This window comes from Nesoenas mayeri (assembly GCF_963082525.1).
Source record: "Nesoenas mayeri genome assembly, chromosome: 1".
In the NCBI taxonomy this organism is placed as follows: Eukaryota; Metazoa; Chordata; class Aves; order Columbiformes; family Columbidae; genus Nesoenas; species Nesoenas mayeri.
The window spans coordinates 15375362-15390618 of record NC_137541.1 but is presented as its reverse complement, the minus strand read 5'-3'; the positions used below and the strand labels follow the sequence as shown (position 1 = coordinate 15390618).

Genomic DNA, 15257 nt, shown 5'->3' with positions numbered 1-15257 from the left:
GTATGTATTTTATGGTGGCATTTGTCTGAATATATCTGCATGTCATCTTGCAACTAGGGTGGACCATAAGGTGTGCAAGGTAAAAGTGAATTTCAACTAAATGTTGCGAATGGCAGCAAGGTAAATAAAACCCCTGTCTTCTAAGAGGGAGTTTTGTAGAGGACTTGCATCCATTTGAAATAACTGCAGATGTGAATTCAATCCATATTTGTGTTTAAGCTTCATTATACATTGTGTACTGCTCTCATCTGTATTTAAAGTAATCTTGATCCCTCTCTGGCTAAACTGAATTAATACACTTTTAATGCTGCATGTCTGTCCATACTGAGTTTTAATGAGGTTTAACTGATTCTGTGTCAATGGGTGCCTTTGGTTTAGTCAAAAGAAGCCTTCTTGTATACCCTGTTTGCATTGCTTATTCCTTTGTCAGATTTTCTCGCTAAAATTGTGCATATATGTAAACAAATATGACTTCCACTTCTTTTTTGAACTTCATGTAAAAGCACTGAAGAAAACTGAGCAGCAAATATTTCTTGTTCTGTGGGTAGAACTTATGCATGTGTATAGAATATTTAAACCTCCTTGACTCGGTTTGCACAAGGAGCACAACTGATAACCATCATTTGGTTTGATAAAGAGACTATTTTTTAAGTTACAGAATTTTCCTCCAGTTTTGATAATTGTGGGGGTTTTAAAATTTATTTGGGATGGTGGGTGTGCAAACAAAATTGTTTCTAGAATGAAAGAAATGAAGAAGAAGAAAGCTTGATCAAATAAAAAATATGTAGGCCTTAATCTTTGCTGTTTCTTGTACAGAAATATGATGGCCATCTTCCTATAGAAATAAAGGCTGTTCCTGAGGGCTCTGTAATTCCCAGAGGAAATGTCCTTTTCACAGTAGAAAACACAGATCCAGAGTGCTACTGGCTCACTAATTGGATTGAGGTCAGTTTCAGAAAGTTAACCTGTTTTGGTTTGTTCGGTTGGTTTTTTTTCTGAGTAAATATTCATGTACTTAAAGTCTGAATCCGTCACTAGTTTAAGGGGAATCTCCAGTAGCTTTCATTTTCTGCTCAAAGTAAGCCTGGATTATTTTTTTAGTGTTCTTACATAGGCCTTGTTCCCCTAGTTGGCAGGAGATTGTAATAATTTTACATGAAATTCACAACAGTACTTTTATCCACAAGGAAAGGAGGGTGGGTGGAATTGTGTGCTTGTAGCTTGGGAGCAATAACTCCTGAGATGGTTGATACCTGGCCTACCTTATAGAGGCATTATAAAGGCTAATTACCGTAGCCCTAAAGCAAACGTTTGGAGGCATAAGTGCTTTCTGAATGAATGATGAAAACAAATAGACCTTTTTGTGCCTGATTAAATGCTAAGTGGGGATTTTAAGTCCTAAGCAAATATACACCTAATAATGTGATGGGTTTTGTTTTAGACTATCCTTGTGCAGTCATGGTATCCAATCACAGTGGCTACAAACTCGAGAGAGCAGAAAAAGATTTTGGCCAAATATTTGCTAGAGACTTCTGGCAGCTTAGAAGGACTGGAATATAAACTGCATGACTTTGGCTACAGAGGAGTTTCTTCACAAGAGGTAATACTACTTGTCTAATAGTTTGAGAAGTCTAATTGTTCTTAACCATAAAGGATTGTCGCATGTATCTGTTAACAGCAGTGAAATTGTGAATGCACAGAGCGCTGTGTTTGGACTTATTGTGGAGAGGGGATCTGAGATGGGGGGTGGGTATGTGTCTGAATTGTGAGCACTAGACTTGGAGAGGTTTTTTTCTGTATGGAAACTGTCTTTCCTGTGTTAATGCATGAAGAGGGTTTGGGTGAAGCAGGAACTGAGTCAGAGTTCTGTTACAAACTAGTGCTAGGCGGAGACTGGGTTTAGGCTCCTATAGTTGACGTGACAACTGGAAGCTGGCGTATTTTTCAGACTGCAGGAATAGGAGCTTCAGCTCATTTGGTGAACTTCAAAGGAACAGACACTGTAGCAGGAATTGCATTAATTAAAAAGTACTATGGTACAAAAGATCCGGTTCCAGGATATTCTGTTCCAGCTGCTGAACACAGGTAAGATACTGGACTGTTAAAGCCTTTTTAAAAATAACTTAACAGAATGTAATATTTTTCTTATCCATCTTTGTATCCAGAAATATTAAGCTGTTTCATTTATGTCATATAGTATTGGCCATGACTGATCCAGCTGTGGAGACTGAAGTTCAGTACTGGGGCTTCTGTATGTTCTAAGGGCACAACAGTGACATGGTTGTTGTTAACTGTAGATGTCTTTTAAACATTTTTAACTATGACCTTCTTGTCAGTGTCTCAGTAAATTTTGGATGATTCTTTTTAGACTGGGCTTGAAGGCTTACAGGTTAAAATGGGTATTGAGGATTCACATAATGAAATTTAAATTTTGTTTTAAATATAAAATCAGAATGAAAACCATGTAAGTTGCAATTCTGGACTCTCTCAGATCATGTTCTCCTTCTGGAAGAGGCAGTTGCTCTAAAGCTTCCCATCATCATAACTAATTCAGCCAATGATAAATCTTTGATGTCTCACTACAAATTGTGAATGAGTTTTTGAGCATAAGGAACTGATCTCAAGCAGACGTTTGAAATGAAGAGTTCTCTTTTTTTTTTTTCTTTTAATATCCAAACCTTGTACAAGGCCAGGAGTGAATGCAAATCCTTGGATTTCACTTGCATGTCTACATACTGAAATGAGCAGAATATAAAGGAAGAGATTGTTGGTTTCTTCATATCAAATACAAAATCTAGTGCTTTTAAATAGTGAATATTTTCACTTAGAATTGGAAGACAGCTTACATGAATTGCCCTCATAAGGTAGTAATCATCTTTAAGGAACACTATGCCAGGTAACTTTCTAGACCATTGCTATAATGCTGTTCTAGAACTCCTGCTTGGTCAGTAGAAGTGACAAATTATCTGAAACATCTTTGCTTAGCTTAATACTACAGTGAACTCCAAAAATGGTGGCCCAAGCAACTATAAAATTCTTTGTAATGAAAGCAAACACAGAGTCAGAACAGGAATCTTCTGCACAGCATATTGAAGTGGTGGTTTTGGAGCAAACAGCTGAAACTGCCCTGGTTAAAATTGGCATTGCCAAATGGAGACTGCTGTCACCATTTCCAAGTTAATACACAAAAAAGGTCTCTACAAGAGACCTAATTTTTTTTCCAGAATTGCGTTACCATTCCACAACCTCCCGTGTGATGCTTGCCTCTGGCACGCCGTCAGGTTTGTTCCTCTGACTGCTCCAACCTATATGAAACAAATTTTGTATTGCTTCTTCACTACCATGATCTGGGGCTTGTCCACACAGAAGCTGATGCTAGCGTTTTATGGTAAAAATTCAATGCCCACTGGTTCTTACTGTACACCTGTGCCTTGCATGAGAGCATTTTAGGTGTTCACACCCAAGTTAAAGTCAGTTATGTCAGCTGGTCTGCGACAGCCGCATATAGAACAGCTACTGCAGGTCAGCTGGCATTCAATAACTTATTACCTCTCAGCAACTGTTTTATGTGCTTGCCTGTACCCTTGCACCAAGGTTAATGCCGTGAGGTTCCTCTAGAAGAATGTTTCTGTGAGTGAGCATAATGGTTTTAAATCACTATTAAAAAAGAAATTGTGTTTTCAGATTTTTCTAACATACGCTACTAGTTCTCTACTTGCCATTTTGTAGTCTGGAGTTGTCAGAGCAGATGTTCTGTTCTTGTGTCTGTAGTTCCCTAATGGCTTGAATACCAGATTTAAAAGCGAAACTCTCTCACAAATGTCAAATAAATAAATGAAGTCACATTTACATGTGAAAGAAGTTTCTTGTGTCAAGTGTTTGCCTGAGTTGCCAAAAGTGAATCCAGGGTGCTATTTATTTAACATATAGTATGTTTAGTATCCATGCAACACAGAGCAGAAAAGCACATAGTTTATGCTGTCTTGTAATCATATTGCCTACTGTTATCTTGAACTCTTACTGGTAGGAAATACAGAATGTGTGATTTAACATGTAAATGCTGCTCTAATGTGCATTTTTCAATTGATTTTACAGTACCATAACAGCTTGGGGGAAAGATCATGAAAAAGATGCTTTTGAACACATAGTGACGCAGTTTTCTTCAGTGCCTGTATCTGTGGTTAGTGACAGCTATGACATTTACAATGCTTGTGAAAAAATATGGGGTGATGACCTAAGGCAGATAATTGAAGCCCGAAGTCCAGAAGCACCGCTTATTATTAGACCAGACTCTGGGAATCCCCTTGACACTGTTTTAAAGGTAATCCTTTCTTCAAGTCATTTGTATACAAGATTGGGAAGGGCAACTGTTTGTTTTGTAATGACAGGCTAATGAACGTAGGAGACATAATGCTCTAACTTGGTATGCATAGCATATATTTGATGTTGGATGATTTGGACCTGTGAAAAATGTAAACTTTTACCTCATCTCAATATAGATGTGGAAAATCTTTTGCAGTCTGAATGCTTTAATTTTTTTTCAAAACCATTTTCTCATACCATTTTTGAAGCTTTTACAACACTTAGCAGTTTTCCTGGTCTAATGATACTGGAATGATTCTATAAAGAGAGGTCTTTCATTACTTAATAACAAATAAAATGGGAAACAACCTGAGCATTAATAAATACCAGGCCAATAAGACTTCTTACCACCAAGGTTAGGTATCTTGGTGTCCTGTATTATTGTAATTCACAGTTTTATGCTACAAATACAAGTTCAGCACTCTTCTCCCTTTTGCCTGTAAGTCAGTGGCGTACAGCCTCCAAGTTGAAAAATGCTTCTGGCCTTACAGCTCTTTAGAGAGCACAATGATTGTTGCAGTTCTATCAAAAAAGCTGTTTATACCTTTGAATTCGAGTAGCTGTCCACACTGTTTTAATAAGAACATAAGGGAGATTTTAGTTATGTTGGTACTCCATCAAATTAGATCTGTACAGCTTTAACACTGTGAGGTTTCTGTTGTTATTGTTTTGTTTGTTGCTTTGGTTTTGGTTTGTTGTGTTGTTTTTTTTTCCTTTGGGATGAGTGACATACCACAAATAGGAACTTCAAATAACCTTTATCAGAGCTGATAAGAAAAACTCCTGACTGAAGTGTTGCATTTTGTTTATTGGTTGCTAACAAAACTGCAGAAAACTGAAAGCTTTATCCACCATTTAAGGGAGGTCAAAAGAAGAGCAGAATCCTCAGTTGACACATTTCATAGCAAAAACTCACAGCAACCAAAGATAGAAAGGAAGGAAGCATGGTTCTGGTTACCTCTTGGGTACAAGTTCACAAAGGCCATATGATCTGTGACTGCTTTAGTCTAATGGCTTCCAGCACAGAGGCTGGCATGCTTTTTGTTTGTGGGCTTGCGTGGAGAGATTTAGAGCAGGACATATGGGTATATGTACAAAATATTATTTTTCAGAGCATGACTCAAATGTGGAAATTGTGTTTATTGGAATAGCAGGTTTTTATTTTTATTCTGAACTGACTCCCTCTTCTTTTCAATAGGTCTTGGAGATCTTAGGGAAGAAGTTTCCCGTTACAGAGAATTCAAAAGGCTACAAGCTGCTGCCACCCTATCTCAGAGTTATTCAAGGGGATGGTGTGGATATCAACACATTGCAAGAGGTAGGAGATCCTGTTCACGTGTCAGGGTGACACTGGCAATGTTGATATTTAATCTGGACTCTGCTATAACTAGTCCCGTGTTGCAGCAGAGACTGCTGACCCCACCCTGCCCTTCATTCCAGACACTGGCAGCGATATCCTAATGCGTAAAGCAAATTCATTACAACTCCACAGGGAATTATTAAGATGCATTAAAAAACTAAAAGGCATTTCCTAATCCCCCTGTTGTAACCCTTCTCCTCCCACTGCCTCTCCTTTTGTTTGCTTTCATCCTGCTTGTCAAGTCTCATTCAGATCAAAATCTGTCAGTGTTTGGTCCTTTCATTGATGTCTGAGGCACACTGTGTGATTGCTGTGCTATAGCCATAGTAGTAATTAACTGGCTCGGCTCATTAATTATATATCATCTGAAGTGTGCTTACGCTCATATTGAAGGTGTAGTCTTGAAGGAGACTTTTTAAAAACAAGGGTAAGGTTTGTGAGTTTGATTTGACAACCAGCAGAATAAGGATTGTTGGAAGCCCAGAAAATATGTATAGCAGGTTAGTCTGTAGTTTAAATCAAAAGTAAAATTTCGTTAAGACAAAAATTGTTTATTTAGTAGATGTTGCGTGCTTGAAAGTACTTACAAATTCACAATTATGACAAGATGGAGATACTAGGTAATATAATGTAGTTGCAAAGGTACAGGCTACAGTAATTACAGATGTCGAGGGGCGTGTAAAAGGAGGAGGACTTGACTTCATCAGATTTGTCCTGGATCATTCATCCTCAGCTGTGTTAGAGTTCAAAACCAGAAAGAAGCTGGGTAATTTTAAGATTAATTTTACTTTATTTTATTGACACTTGTCTTAGCTTTCTAGATTGACACATCGTTAGATACTTTTTAACAAGGTTGACTTTTGCTGCTTTTCAAAATTAGGAGTAAGAGAGACATCCAAGCTTGGTTTAGAGTCTGAAACTATCTGTTTATTCAACATGGGCACATAATGTGAACCTCAGCCACAGAACTCAAATTTGTCACTCAGATCCTTAGAGAGCAGTTAGTGTTGAGATTGTTACACACTACAGTTTTGTTTCTCTTCCAATAGTTTTAAAGCAATTTCTTTTTTCCAATGTGGCTTTTTGAGAATATACAAGTATGTTAATGTGCTTAACAGAACATAAGCATGAGAGGTTAATAGTTGGAAAGAAAGTCTTATCACGAGATACTAGAGGGCGAGACTTTTTTTTTTAATAAACTACTGCTTCTTCTCAACAACTGTTTAACAGGACAGATGCCTGTGTTAAGTGAAGTATGTTGTTGAAATTTTCAGGAGTCATGACAGAAAAGAAGCTGGACAAATAATTCTTTCTTGTAGAAACTCAAAGGTTGCTTTCTGTAACTTATACTGGGCAAAATTTAATGATGCTTATATAGCATCGATTCTAATAAAAATATTAAAATTAGTATTTAAAGCATTTGCATTAGATGAAAAAATACATTGCTCTCCAGGATCTACATAGAGCAGGAAAATAATTTCAACAGCCAATGGGAGAGGATAAGAGGCAGAAGGAGCAAATCTTTGTTCAGATCATCTGCCTGTTTACATATTTTCTTCATCAAATTGTAACTGATTATGAGGAAAATCCAGTTCCACAAGGCGTACGGAACAGATGTATCTCACTGCTGCCTGGTCACCGCCTTCTCATCTTCTCCCGACTCTCTAATCTTGCTGCGCACTTCATGGAAGCTTTGGTCACTGAACCGCTGGTCGTTAAACTGATTTAGCCCACACATATAACAACAAACTAACTGAGCCAAAAGTGATCAGTTTTCTGGTTTAGTGGATTAAATTGGCCCAAAAAAGGGGCCAGTACTCACAAATACAATACAGGAGAGGAAATGAACTGTTGTTTTGAGCTGGAAGAAGCAGGAAGGAACGAAAAAGACACTTTTTATTTGACAGCAGCAAGTTATGTTGGAACAAAAAGACCATGATTCATCCCTTTCAAGAAGTTGTTTACATGAAAAAATATAAATGTGTTATTGTGGTTGTCTTTTTTCCCTTTCCCTCGTAAAGCACATGCAAGTGATTATTCTGATTATTTCATACTAGTCTTAGGTTCTAGGCATGATTTATTGTTATGGATCAGGTGAAACGTAATGGGTACAATAGGAAAATCTAGAATGAGTAATGACCTATCAGTCTTGTGTAACAATCCAAACTAGCTGAAACAACAATATAGAAAACAACTCAGAGTATAAACTGGATTTTAAAATTCTTTGTTTTAATAGGGGATGCTGGTAGAACAGGTAAGGAACCTTTTCTGACTTTCTTCTAGCATTTTCACTTATTAAAATCATTCCAATCTGCTAATTCCACAATATACTACACTTTCAAAGGATTTTCTTTGAACATTCAATTTCCAGATGTCTTTAAATTATTATACAGAGAAAAATCCTCTAATCTGGAGTCACTGTTGATATATTAATCATGCTCATAATGGTCAGAGGATGCTGATCAAAATCTTGACACCTGAACTGTTCTCCCTGCATAGGTTGGAAAGTGTGAGATAAGAAATTCTTCTGTATTGCTTTCCTTTGGAGGAGACCTCAGTGGTTTGGGATACCCCCCTTTTCTTCTTTCCTACTTCTGCTGCTGTTCACAATCTCTTCCCCATAAGGAAGGAAGCTGCTATCTGGGTCTGTGCTGCAGGTCACTGACAGGGTCAGAGGTGCCTTTCAGCTTAGTCTCGATTTCCCTTCCACCCCTTATCAGCCAAAGATCAGTCTGAGTAAGGAAATCCCTTGGGAAAGAGTAGAAAGGTGGAAGCCAGTTCTTCACTCAGGGTAAGCGAGGAGTTGCGTCTGTGGCACAAGATGAACAGACCATCTGTAAATGAGAGCAGGAAGGGGTTCATGTTTCTTCTCACCCAGGCAAGAAGGTGAAGCGGCCATGGCCCAGCTGTGCTGTGCTTGTAGTAGCATCTGTTACCCTACAAGTACCAGCGAACGTGGAGTCTAAGTATCATATGCTTTGGTAGGATGTTGTTTATACCGGGCAGTTTGTGCTATGTCTTGCAGGCATGTTGAGGGAAGTTTGATATCAGACCAGATCTATAAAACTTGATAGTGAAAGGAGTAGAATACATTGGCTCAGGCTTGGCCAGCGGTTCACATGGCTTCAGGCTTGGTCAGTGTCTGGACAGAACTTAATCAGAGCCCAGGTGGAGTTTACCTACATTTGCCTTTTTAAAAGACAGTGAGGTAAGGAGAGACCATGTCCAGGCCCAGTCAAGTCTGGTTTCTTATGCTGCTATTGGACCTTATGCTTACGAATAGGGCATACAAAATCCTTTTTCTTACCCTGCTTTTGTTATCTTCAGTTACTTCTGAGATGCTTAATGGAGATTTTCATTCATTTCAATCCTTTTTCCTTCTGGACACCCCTTTTAACTGCTTCCAGGAGAAACTAATCACCTGAAAATAACAGATGCCTTTTGTGTGTGGTTACCATCTGAAAGAATATGATGACTGCTGCTAAAATCCACTGTCACATATTGGGGAGGTGGGGGGGGGGGGGGGGAGCATATTTGTTCAGGATACAAAGGCTCCAAAGGGTTCCCTTAAGTGAAAGTCATGGTGGAAGGGCCTGAGAGTCATTTCACGTGGCCTCTTGGATAAGGCGGAGTAAGCTGGTACCATTAAAATGACAGAAGCTCAGTGATGAGATCTCTGCTGGGGAAATCCCTACTACAAATGTAGTGGGAAGGTGTTCAGAGCATACCCTCAACAGGTTGTGGCTCTTGCGGAGTATCTGTGAAGAGACAGTCTGCATGTGACTGAATGGATAAACCAAATACTAGTGTGCTCTTCTGTTTACATTAGCTACCCCTTTGCCACTGTCTGAAGTTGGAATTGCCTTTCTTTATCTTCTTTTTTTTTTTTCTTTATGAAACTTAAATTTTGCCCTAGCTGTCCCTTAAAAAGTGGTTTGTCATCAGTAGCTCCTGAAACAGTCCTGTTCAGTGTTACTCAGGCGTTTCTTTTAGATGCAGGAGTCTGAGACTGCACAAAAGATTACCAGATTTCTGACAATGTTGGGTTTTGAAACTGCACTCTTCCCGTAGATTATGTCCTTCCATTCTGCTTCTCACCTTCCTTTTTTCTGCCTGGATGGGATTTTGCTATTTCACCCATTTGGAAGTTTTCTCACCCACTTTTATTAGTAAAATGGTTAGGAGATAGGAGTTCAAACACACTCTTATTGGGGCTATAACCATCATTTCAGGCTGTCTTAAGGGTCGCAGGGCAGGGAAAAAAAATCTTGGCCTTTTATGAGCATGACTAAAGCAACACCCATTCCTCCAGGCTAGAGGATGTCATATGTGGCTGGGTAGAGTGAGAGTGGGGTGAAATGATTTATTAAGTTTTAACTTGGCTGTTGTAAGCAGTGCAGTTCACATTGATCTGCACCTGCCTGAGAAGGTGGCAAAGTGAAACTTCTGAGCAGCTTTATCAATTTCCATTTCCCATCTTTGAAATGGACAATCTGTTTCTAGTCAATGTGATTTTCAAGAGAATGTGTCATGGGTGAAAGTGGCTAACAACTTTCTGGAGTTGATGAGCAAGATGATGGCTTTGTTTCAGGTTACATGCTATGCTTTGAGGTCTTCCAATAATTCTGAGAAGGCTCTGAAATATTCCCATGAAGTCTTTTGTTTTCTTTAGAGCTCTGATTGTCTGGGCATTGCATCACTGTGCTACCCTAGTTTGGGAAGTATACTTGCTGGCATGATAATGGTTTTACAGCAAAATAGTTATGCCATGCTGGAATCACAAATAAAAATGCAAACAGTGTGCCAATTATTGACAGAATTGTTACATATAACTCCTGGAAACTGAATGTTAGTTGGTTTAATTGTCTGTAAAAGCATCTCGTTTAAGTAGTGTAATATTTTTGTGGAAAAATGGCATGGCCTAAAAGTATGTTCTGTCATAATTTTCTTTTTCTTATTAGATTGTGGAGGGAATGAAGAAGAATAAATGGAGTATCGAGAATATTGCTTTTGGATCTGGTGGAGCCTTGTTGCAGAAACTAACTAGAGATCTCTTAAACTGTTCCTTCAAATGTAGTTACGTGGTGACCAACGGTCTCGGGGTACGTCTTTGTACTATGTCTCCCATTATGTTTTCCATAGAGGCCTCCCTGCTTGAAAACCTGTTTGACATTTCCTGTTAGATTACACCATCTGAATTAGATACATAAGACCCACAAAGCCCTTTCCTTTTGGAAAAATACTCTCTTCATTTTAGGTAAATGTCTTCAAGGACCCGGTTGCTGATCCGAACAAAAGGTCAAAGAAAGGCAGACTGTCATTGCACAGGACACCGGCTGGGGAATTTGTGACGCTTGAGGAAGGCAAGGGAGATCTTGAAGAGTATGGACAGGTATGAATTTTCGAAACGTAATACATCATTCTTCATGCAAAAATAGGCTCAGAAAAAGCAGGTTATAACTTAATTTCAGGATTTATTTTTTATTATATTTTAGTTCAACTCCCATTTTATCACCTCAGAAGTGTCCCCAGTGCCAAACTCAGTAACAGCAGCATCTTAGAATGCCAGTAAAATGTTTAGGGTTTACAATTAGAGATCTTTCTTGTCTTCAGAAACAAGAGACCATCGCTGCTTTTTCCCAAAATTAATGCCTAAATGTGGCCCAAAATATGCTACCCAAGTAGTTTTGCGTGGGCTATATTGTGCGATTTGAGTAGTGACCCGAGTTGGAGGTGGGAGAGGGACAGATGTAACTAAAATTTATTTCCCCATTGAGATTTTTAAATAGTTCCTTCAGGTGTTAGTGCTTTGTATGTGGAGTAGTTGCCCAATTTGCAAAGATGTAAATTGAAGCCAGGAATTCAGTTTCCCTGTTAATTGTTTACAATTGCAAAATGAAATGCTACTTCAATAAAATAAACACACACTTTATGCCAGTCTCAGTGTGCCAGCCATGAAATATTTAACTGAATGTTTCTTGAGTTTTCTGCTATAGAGAAGCACATTTCTGTGCTATGAGGCAGAGGGGTGCTACTAGGCACACTGTCTTCTGTAACACTAAGCATAAAACAGATCTCTCTGAGAAATTCCAAGACAGAAAACAGAGTTATATGCACTGTAGCTATTGTGCTCTGTATGCAAAGATCTAAGAAAAAATATTTTCAAAGTCATATACACATGCATGTATATATGTTTGTGAATGAACATTCATATGTATATATATGGAGAAAGGGAAAGGGCCTAATGGTGAGAAATCTCTTCTAAACAAATCACAAGACTTTGGCTCTGAAATTAGGTGAGATATATTAATATTTACTTCATTATTGACAGGTGAAATGATTCATTAAGATGTTTTCTGTCCTGGGATACTACAGAGGGTTATTTGTGTGGTGCAGATTCTGGAGCTCTCTGGGAAATGACAAGGAAATGTTCTTTTTTGTGGGTCTGTTTCCCTAAACCCACAGGTCCTTGCAATAGGTCGTGGAACACAGTGACTGCTCAACATTGCTTTTGTGCTAACTTTTCTATACAAAGCTGTGCTTATTGCTCTTCCACTGTGCTGTTTGCAAGCACTTCCTGATACACTGTTTTACAAAATATATGTGCAAGGGGACTATGAGAATCTGTTTTTCATAGTTGCTCTAGAGCAGGGGCGTCAAACTCATTTTCACCGGGAGCCACATCAGCCTCGCAGTTGCCTTCAAGGGGCCAAATGTAATTTTAGGACTGTACAAATGTAGGAGCAGTTACATTGATACAGTCCTAAAATTACATTCTGCCCTTTGAAGGCGACTGCGAGGCTGATGTGGCCCCCGGTGAAAATGAGTGACACCCCTGCTCTAGAGGAAATAAAGATTTCATTTAAACCTCTGGAACTGAGTTACATTTAATTGATTGAGTGTCGCCTTTCTTACTAGTGTGTGTGTTTGGCTTTTGCCACATGTGGACAACTCACTTTGGGGACTACTCAGCACAAAGCTCCTGTCTGTGCACAGGGTGCCCTAAATCCTTTCTTTTATCTAACCATTGGTGAAAGCTGTTGGATGAGGCTGTAAAGATTTAGTGTCTTGGCAGTCTAAAGCCTGAGTCTTGCCAAGCTTGATTCAGGTGCTCGCCTTTGAGTTTGTGTAACCGATGTTGTTTGCTCGTTTGCGGAATCACTCTTGCTAAAGCACTGGTGTTTCTTGCAGGATCTCCTTCATACAGTATTTAAGAATGGAAAAGTAACGAAGTCATATTCGTTTGATGAAGTCAGACAAAATGCCAGGCTGAAGAACAGTGAACTAGAAGTGGCGTCTCACTAAGTTTCATTCCATGTCTGTGTATGTGTGTGTGTAGCAAATACGTACTGCATAGCTACTGGGTTTCTTGTACAGATTTGTGTGTTTGTGTTTTATGACATTGTAGCCAAATTATTTGTTGGTTTATGGACATACTGCCCTATCTTTTGCCAGTCTTTAGAGAAGATGAAATCAGGAAATGGTACTTACATTGTAAAACATATTTAATGCTAAAGTGTGCTTTTTAGGGCCCTTTGCCAGTAGTGATTCAATCTGGTATTGATCTTTTCACAAATGAGACAGAGCTGAGAAACTTTTTTATATATAACAGAATATCACAAAATGGATTTACATAAAATTATCATAATTGCTTTATGTTTATATTTAACTTGTATTTTTGTACAAACGAGATTGTGTAAAATATATTTAAAGTTTCAATAATTAAGTCTTTCCAACTTTTCATGATTTTTATGAGCACAGACTTTCAAGAAAATACTTGGTGGGGGGGATTCCATTGCCTTTTGTCCATTAATCAGCAAATAAAACACGGCCTTAAAGTTTGTTGTGACATTGTACCATTTGATGACTAAATCAGGACTCGTATCTCCTTAAGATCTCATAGAATTGCTGACCTCACTGTTTCTTGTAGCTGTCTGTATTAGTACATCTGCATTAAAGGAAGTTACTGTTCTTACTAGAAGGTTTAGGTACTACAGACCTTGCTGGCGCAGTAAGGTATGTGAATGAAATGCCAAATTTTAAGGATTCTCTACTGCAACTTAACTTGCCAAGTCTATCTCACTTGGCATATGCACCTCAATATTTTAAGAGTAAAGTTTTTAAGAGATCTCCTCTTCCACTATAGAATATATGTGTAAAATACTGAAATATGGAAGCGGTGTATTTTAAAGTAATTACACTTCTGGGTTTATTTTTCATATACTGTAAGTGACATGACTTTGAAGCAAAATACTGGACTGGGTAGTGCACTTTTTTACTTTTTTGTATTTTTTTCATTGATTTGCCTTTTGTCAGACTGGATGTTGAATTGTAAAAATGTTTAACTATTTTTGTTAACAACTTTAATAAAACTTTATGCTAGCCAAACTCCTCCATGAATGGCAGACCTGTTTCCCCTTCCTGCCCTGTTTATTGGGGTGAGGAGAGGCTTTTATTTTGTAGAGGGCAACTGTAGAACAATACGTTTGAGAGATACTTTTGAACTGTCTGCACTTGATTGTATTTGCTCTCTGCATATGTTTGATTTGAATATCTGCTGGAAAACGAAACTGTTGAGGATTTTATTTGAGAAGCTATGTAGTAACCTCTGAAATGTTTGATAGTACTGTAGGATGGCACTCGCTAGAAAAGGACCTCCCTGACTTAAAAAACAACAGCAAAAGTAGATGGCTCCTGTGTTGTGCTGGTGATCAACTAGCAGGAATGGCTTAATATACGGCTGTAATTAATGCTTCTAACTAGTAAATGATGTCACCAAAAAATGTTAGGAGTCCTCTAAAATAATGTAAGCCTACAAAATTTTATAAAACATGCTTTTAAAGGAAGATTGAAAAGCCATACTTCATTGTTCTTACTCTCTCGCCAAAAAGGGCCACATCAAAGTACCCATATTATTTCCAGGGTTTGTGGTTAAGACATTTATGCCCAGTCTCAATAGTTCTTGTTAATAAAAACTTGTTTTCCACTTGTAGTGTATGTAATTCTACATTTAAGTGATGTATTGTTTCAAAAATAGTGCTTTAGTAAGACTCTAAATGCTGACCTTTCACACTGAGGAACTGCCTTCCCTTTGCTATTAATGATATTGTTTGTCTTTGGCCGGGAAAGATTTTAAATCTGGACCTAGGATCAGTAGCAGGTAAATAGTACAGAGCCTATTTCACTCCTCCACATGTGTACTAGGGAATTTTGTGATGTATGGTTTAAAAACAAAGTAAATGCTGCTTTCATTCTGTACCAATAAAAATTTTGATAACTATTGACTACCCATAACTGATATTTTTGTACTTGAGAACTGAGGATATACCGTGGAAGCACTGTTTTCTTGTGTACCATGAAATACATTAGTAGGTGTTCAGTATTGTCTAAAACTTTTAGCTTATTAGTTGGACTCTTGAAGCAAATTGTCTACTTGTGCATGTCACCATCAGAAAACCGTCACATCATTCATTTTATTAAATGTTAATATCTTTAAAAGGGGGTGGGGGGGTGGGAATAAAAACACCTGGTGCTA

The 15257-nt window shown here is 38.2% G+C and overlaps 1 protein-coding gene across 1 annotated transcript in view; it reads left to right on the top strand.

Annotated features, from left to right (window-relative positions):
• NAMPT (nicotinamide phosphoribosyltransferase) overlaps positions 1–14132 on the top strand; it is a gene marked incomplete at its 5' end in the record, with an annotated part of 29158 nt that extends 15026 nt beyond the window's left edge. The window contains 8 exons of the mRNA XM_080363318.1: positions 817–945; positions 1442–1600; positions 1949–2085; positions 4096–4321; positions 5561–5680; positions 10684–10824; positions 10980–11114; positions 12914–14132. Of these exons, the coding sequence (XP_080219444.1) occupies positions 817–945; positions 1442–1600; positions 1949–2085; positions 4096–4321; positions 5561–5680; positions 10684–10824; positions 10980–11114; positions 12914–13027 (1161 nt within the window). The 3' untranslated portion in view covers positions 13028–14132. The remainder of the gene's footprint in view (positions 1–816; positions 946–1441; positions 1601–1948; positions 2086–4095; positions 4322–5560; positions 5681–10683; positions 10825–10979; positions 11115–12913) is intronic.
• Between the last annotated feature and the right edge of the window lie 1125 nt (positions 14133–15257).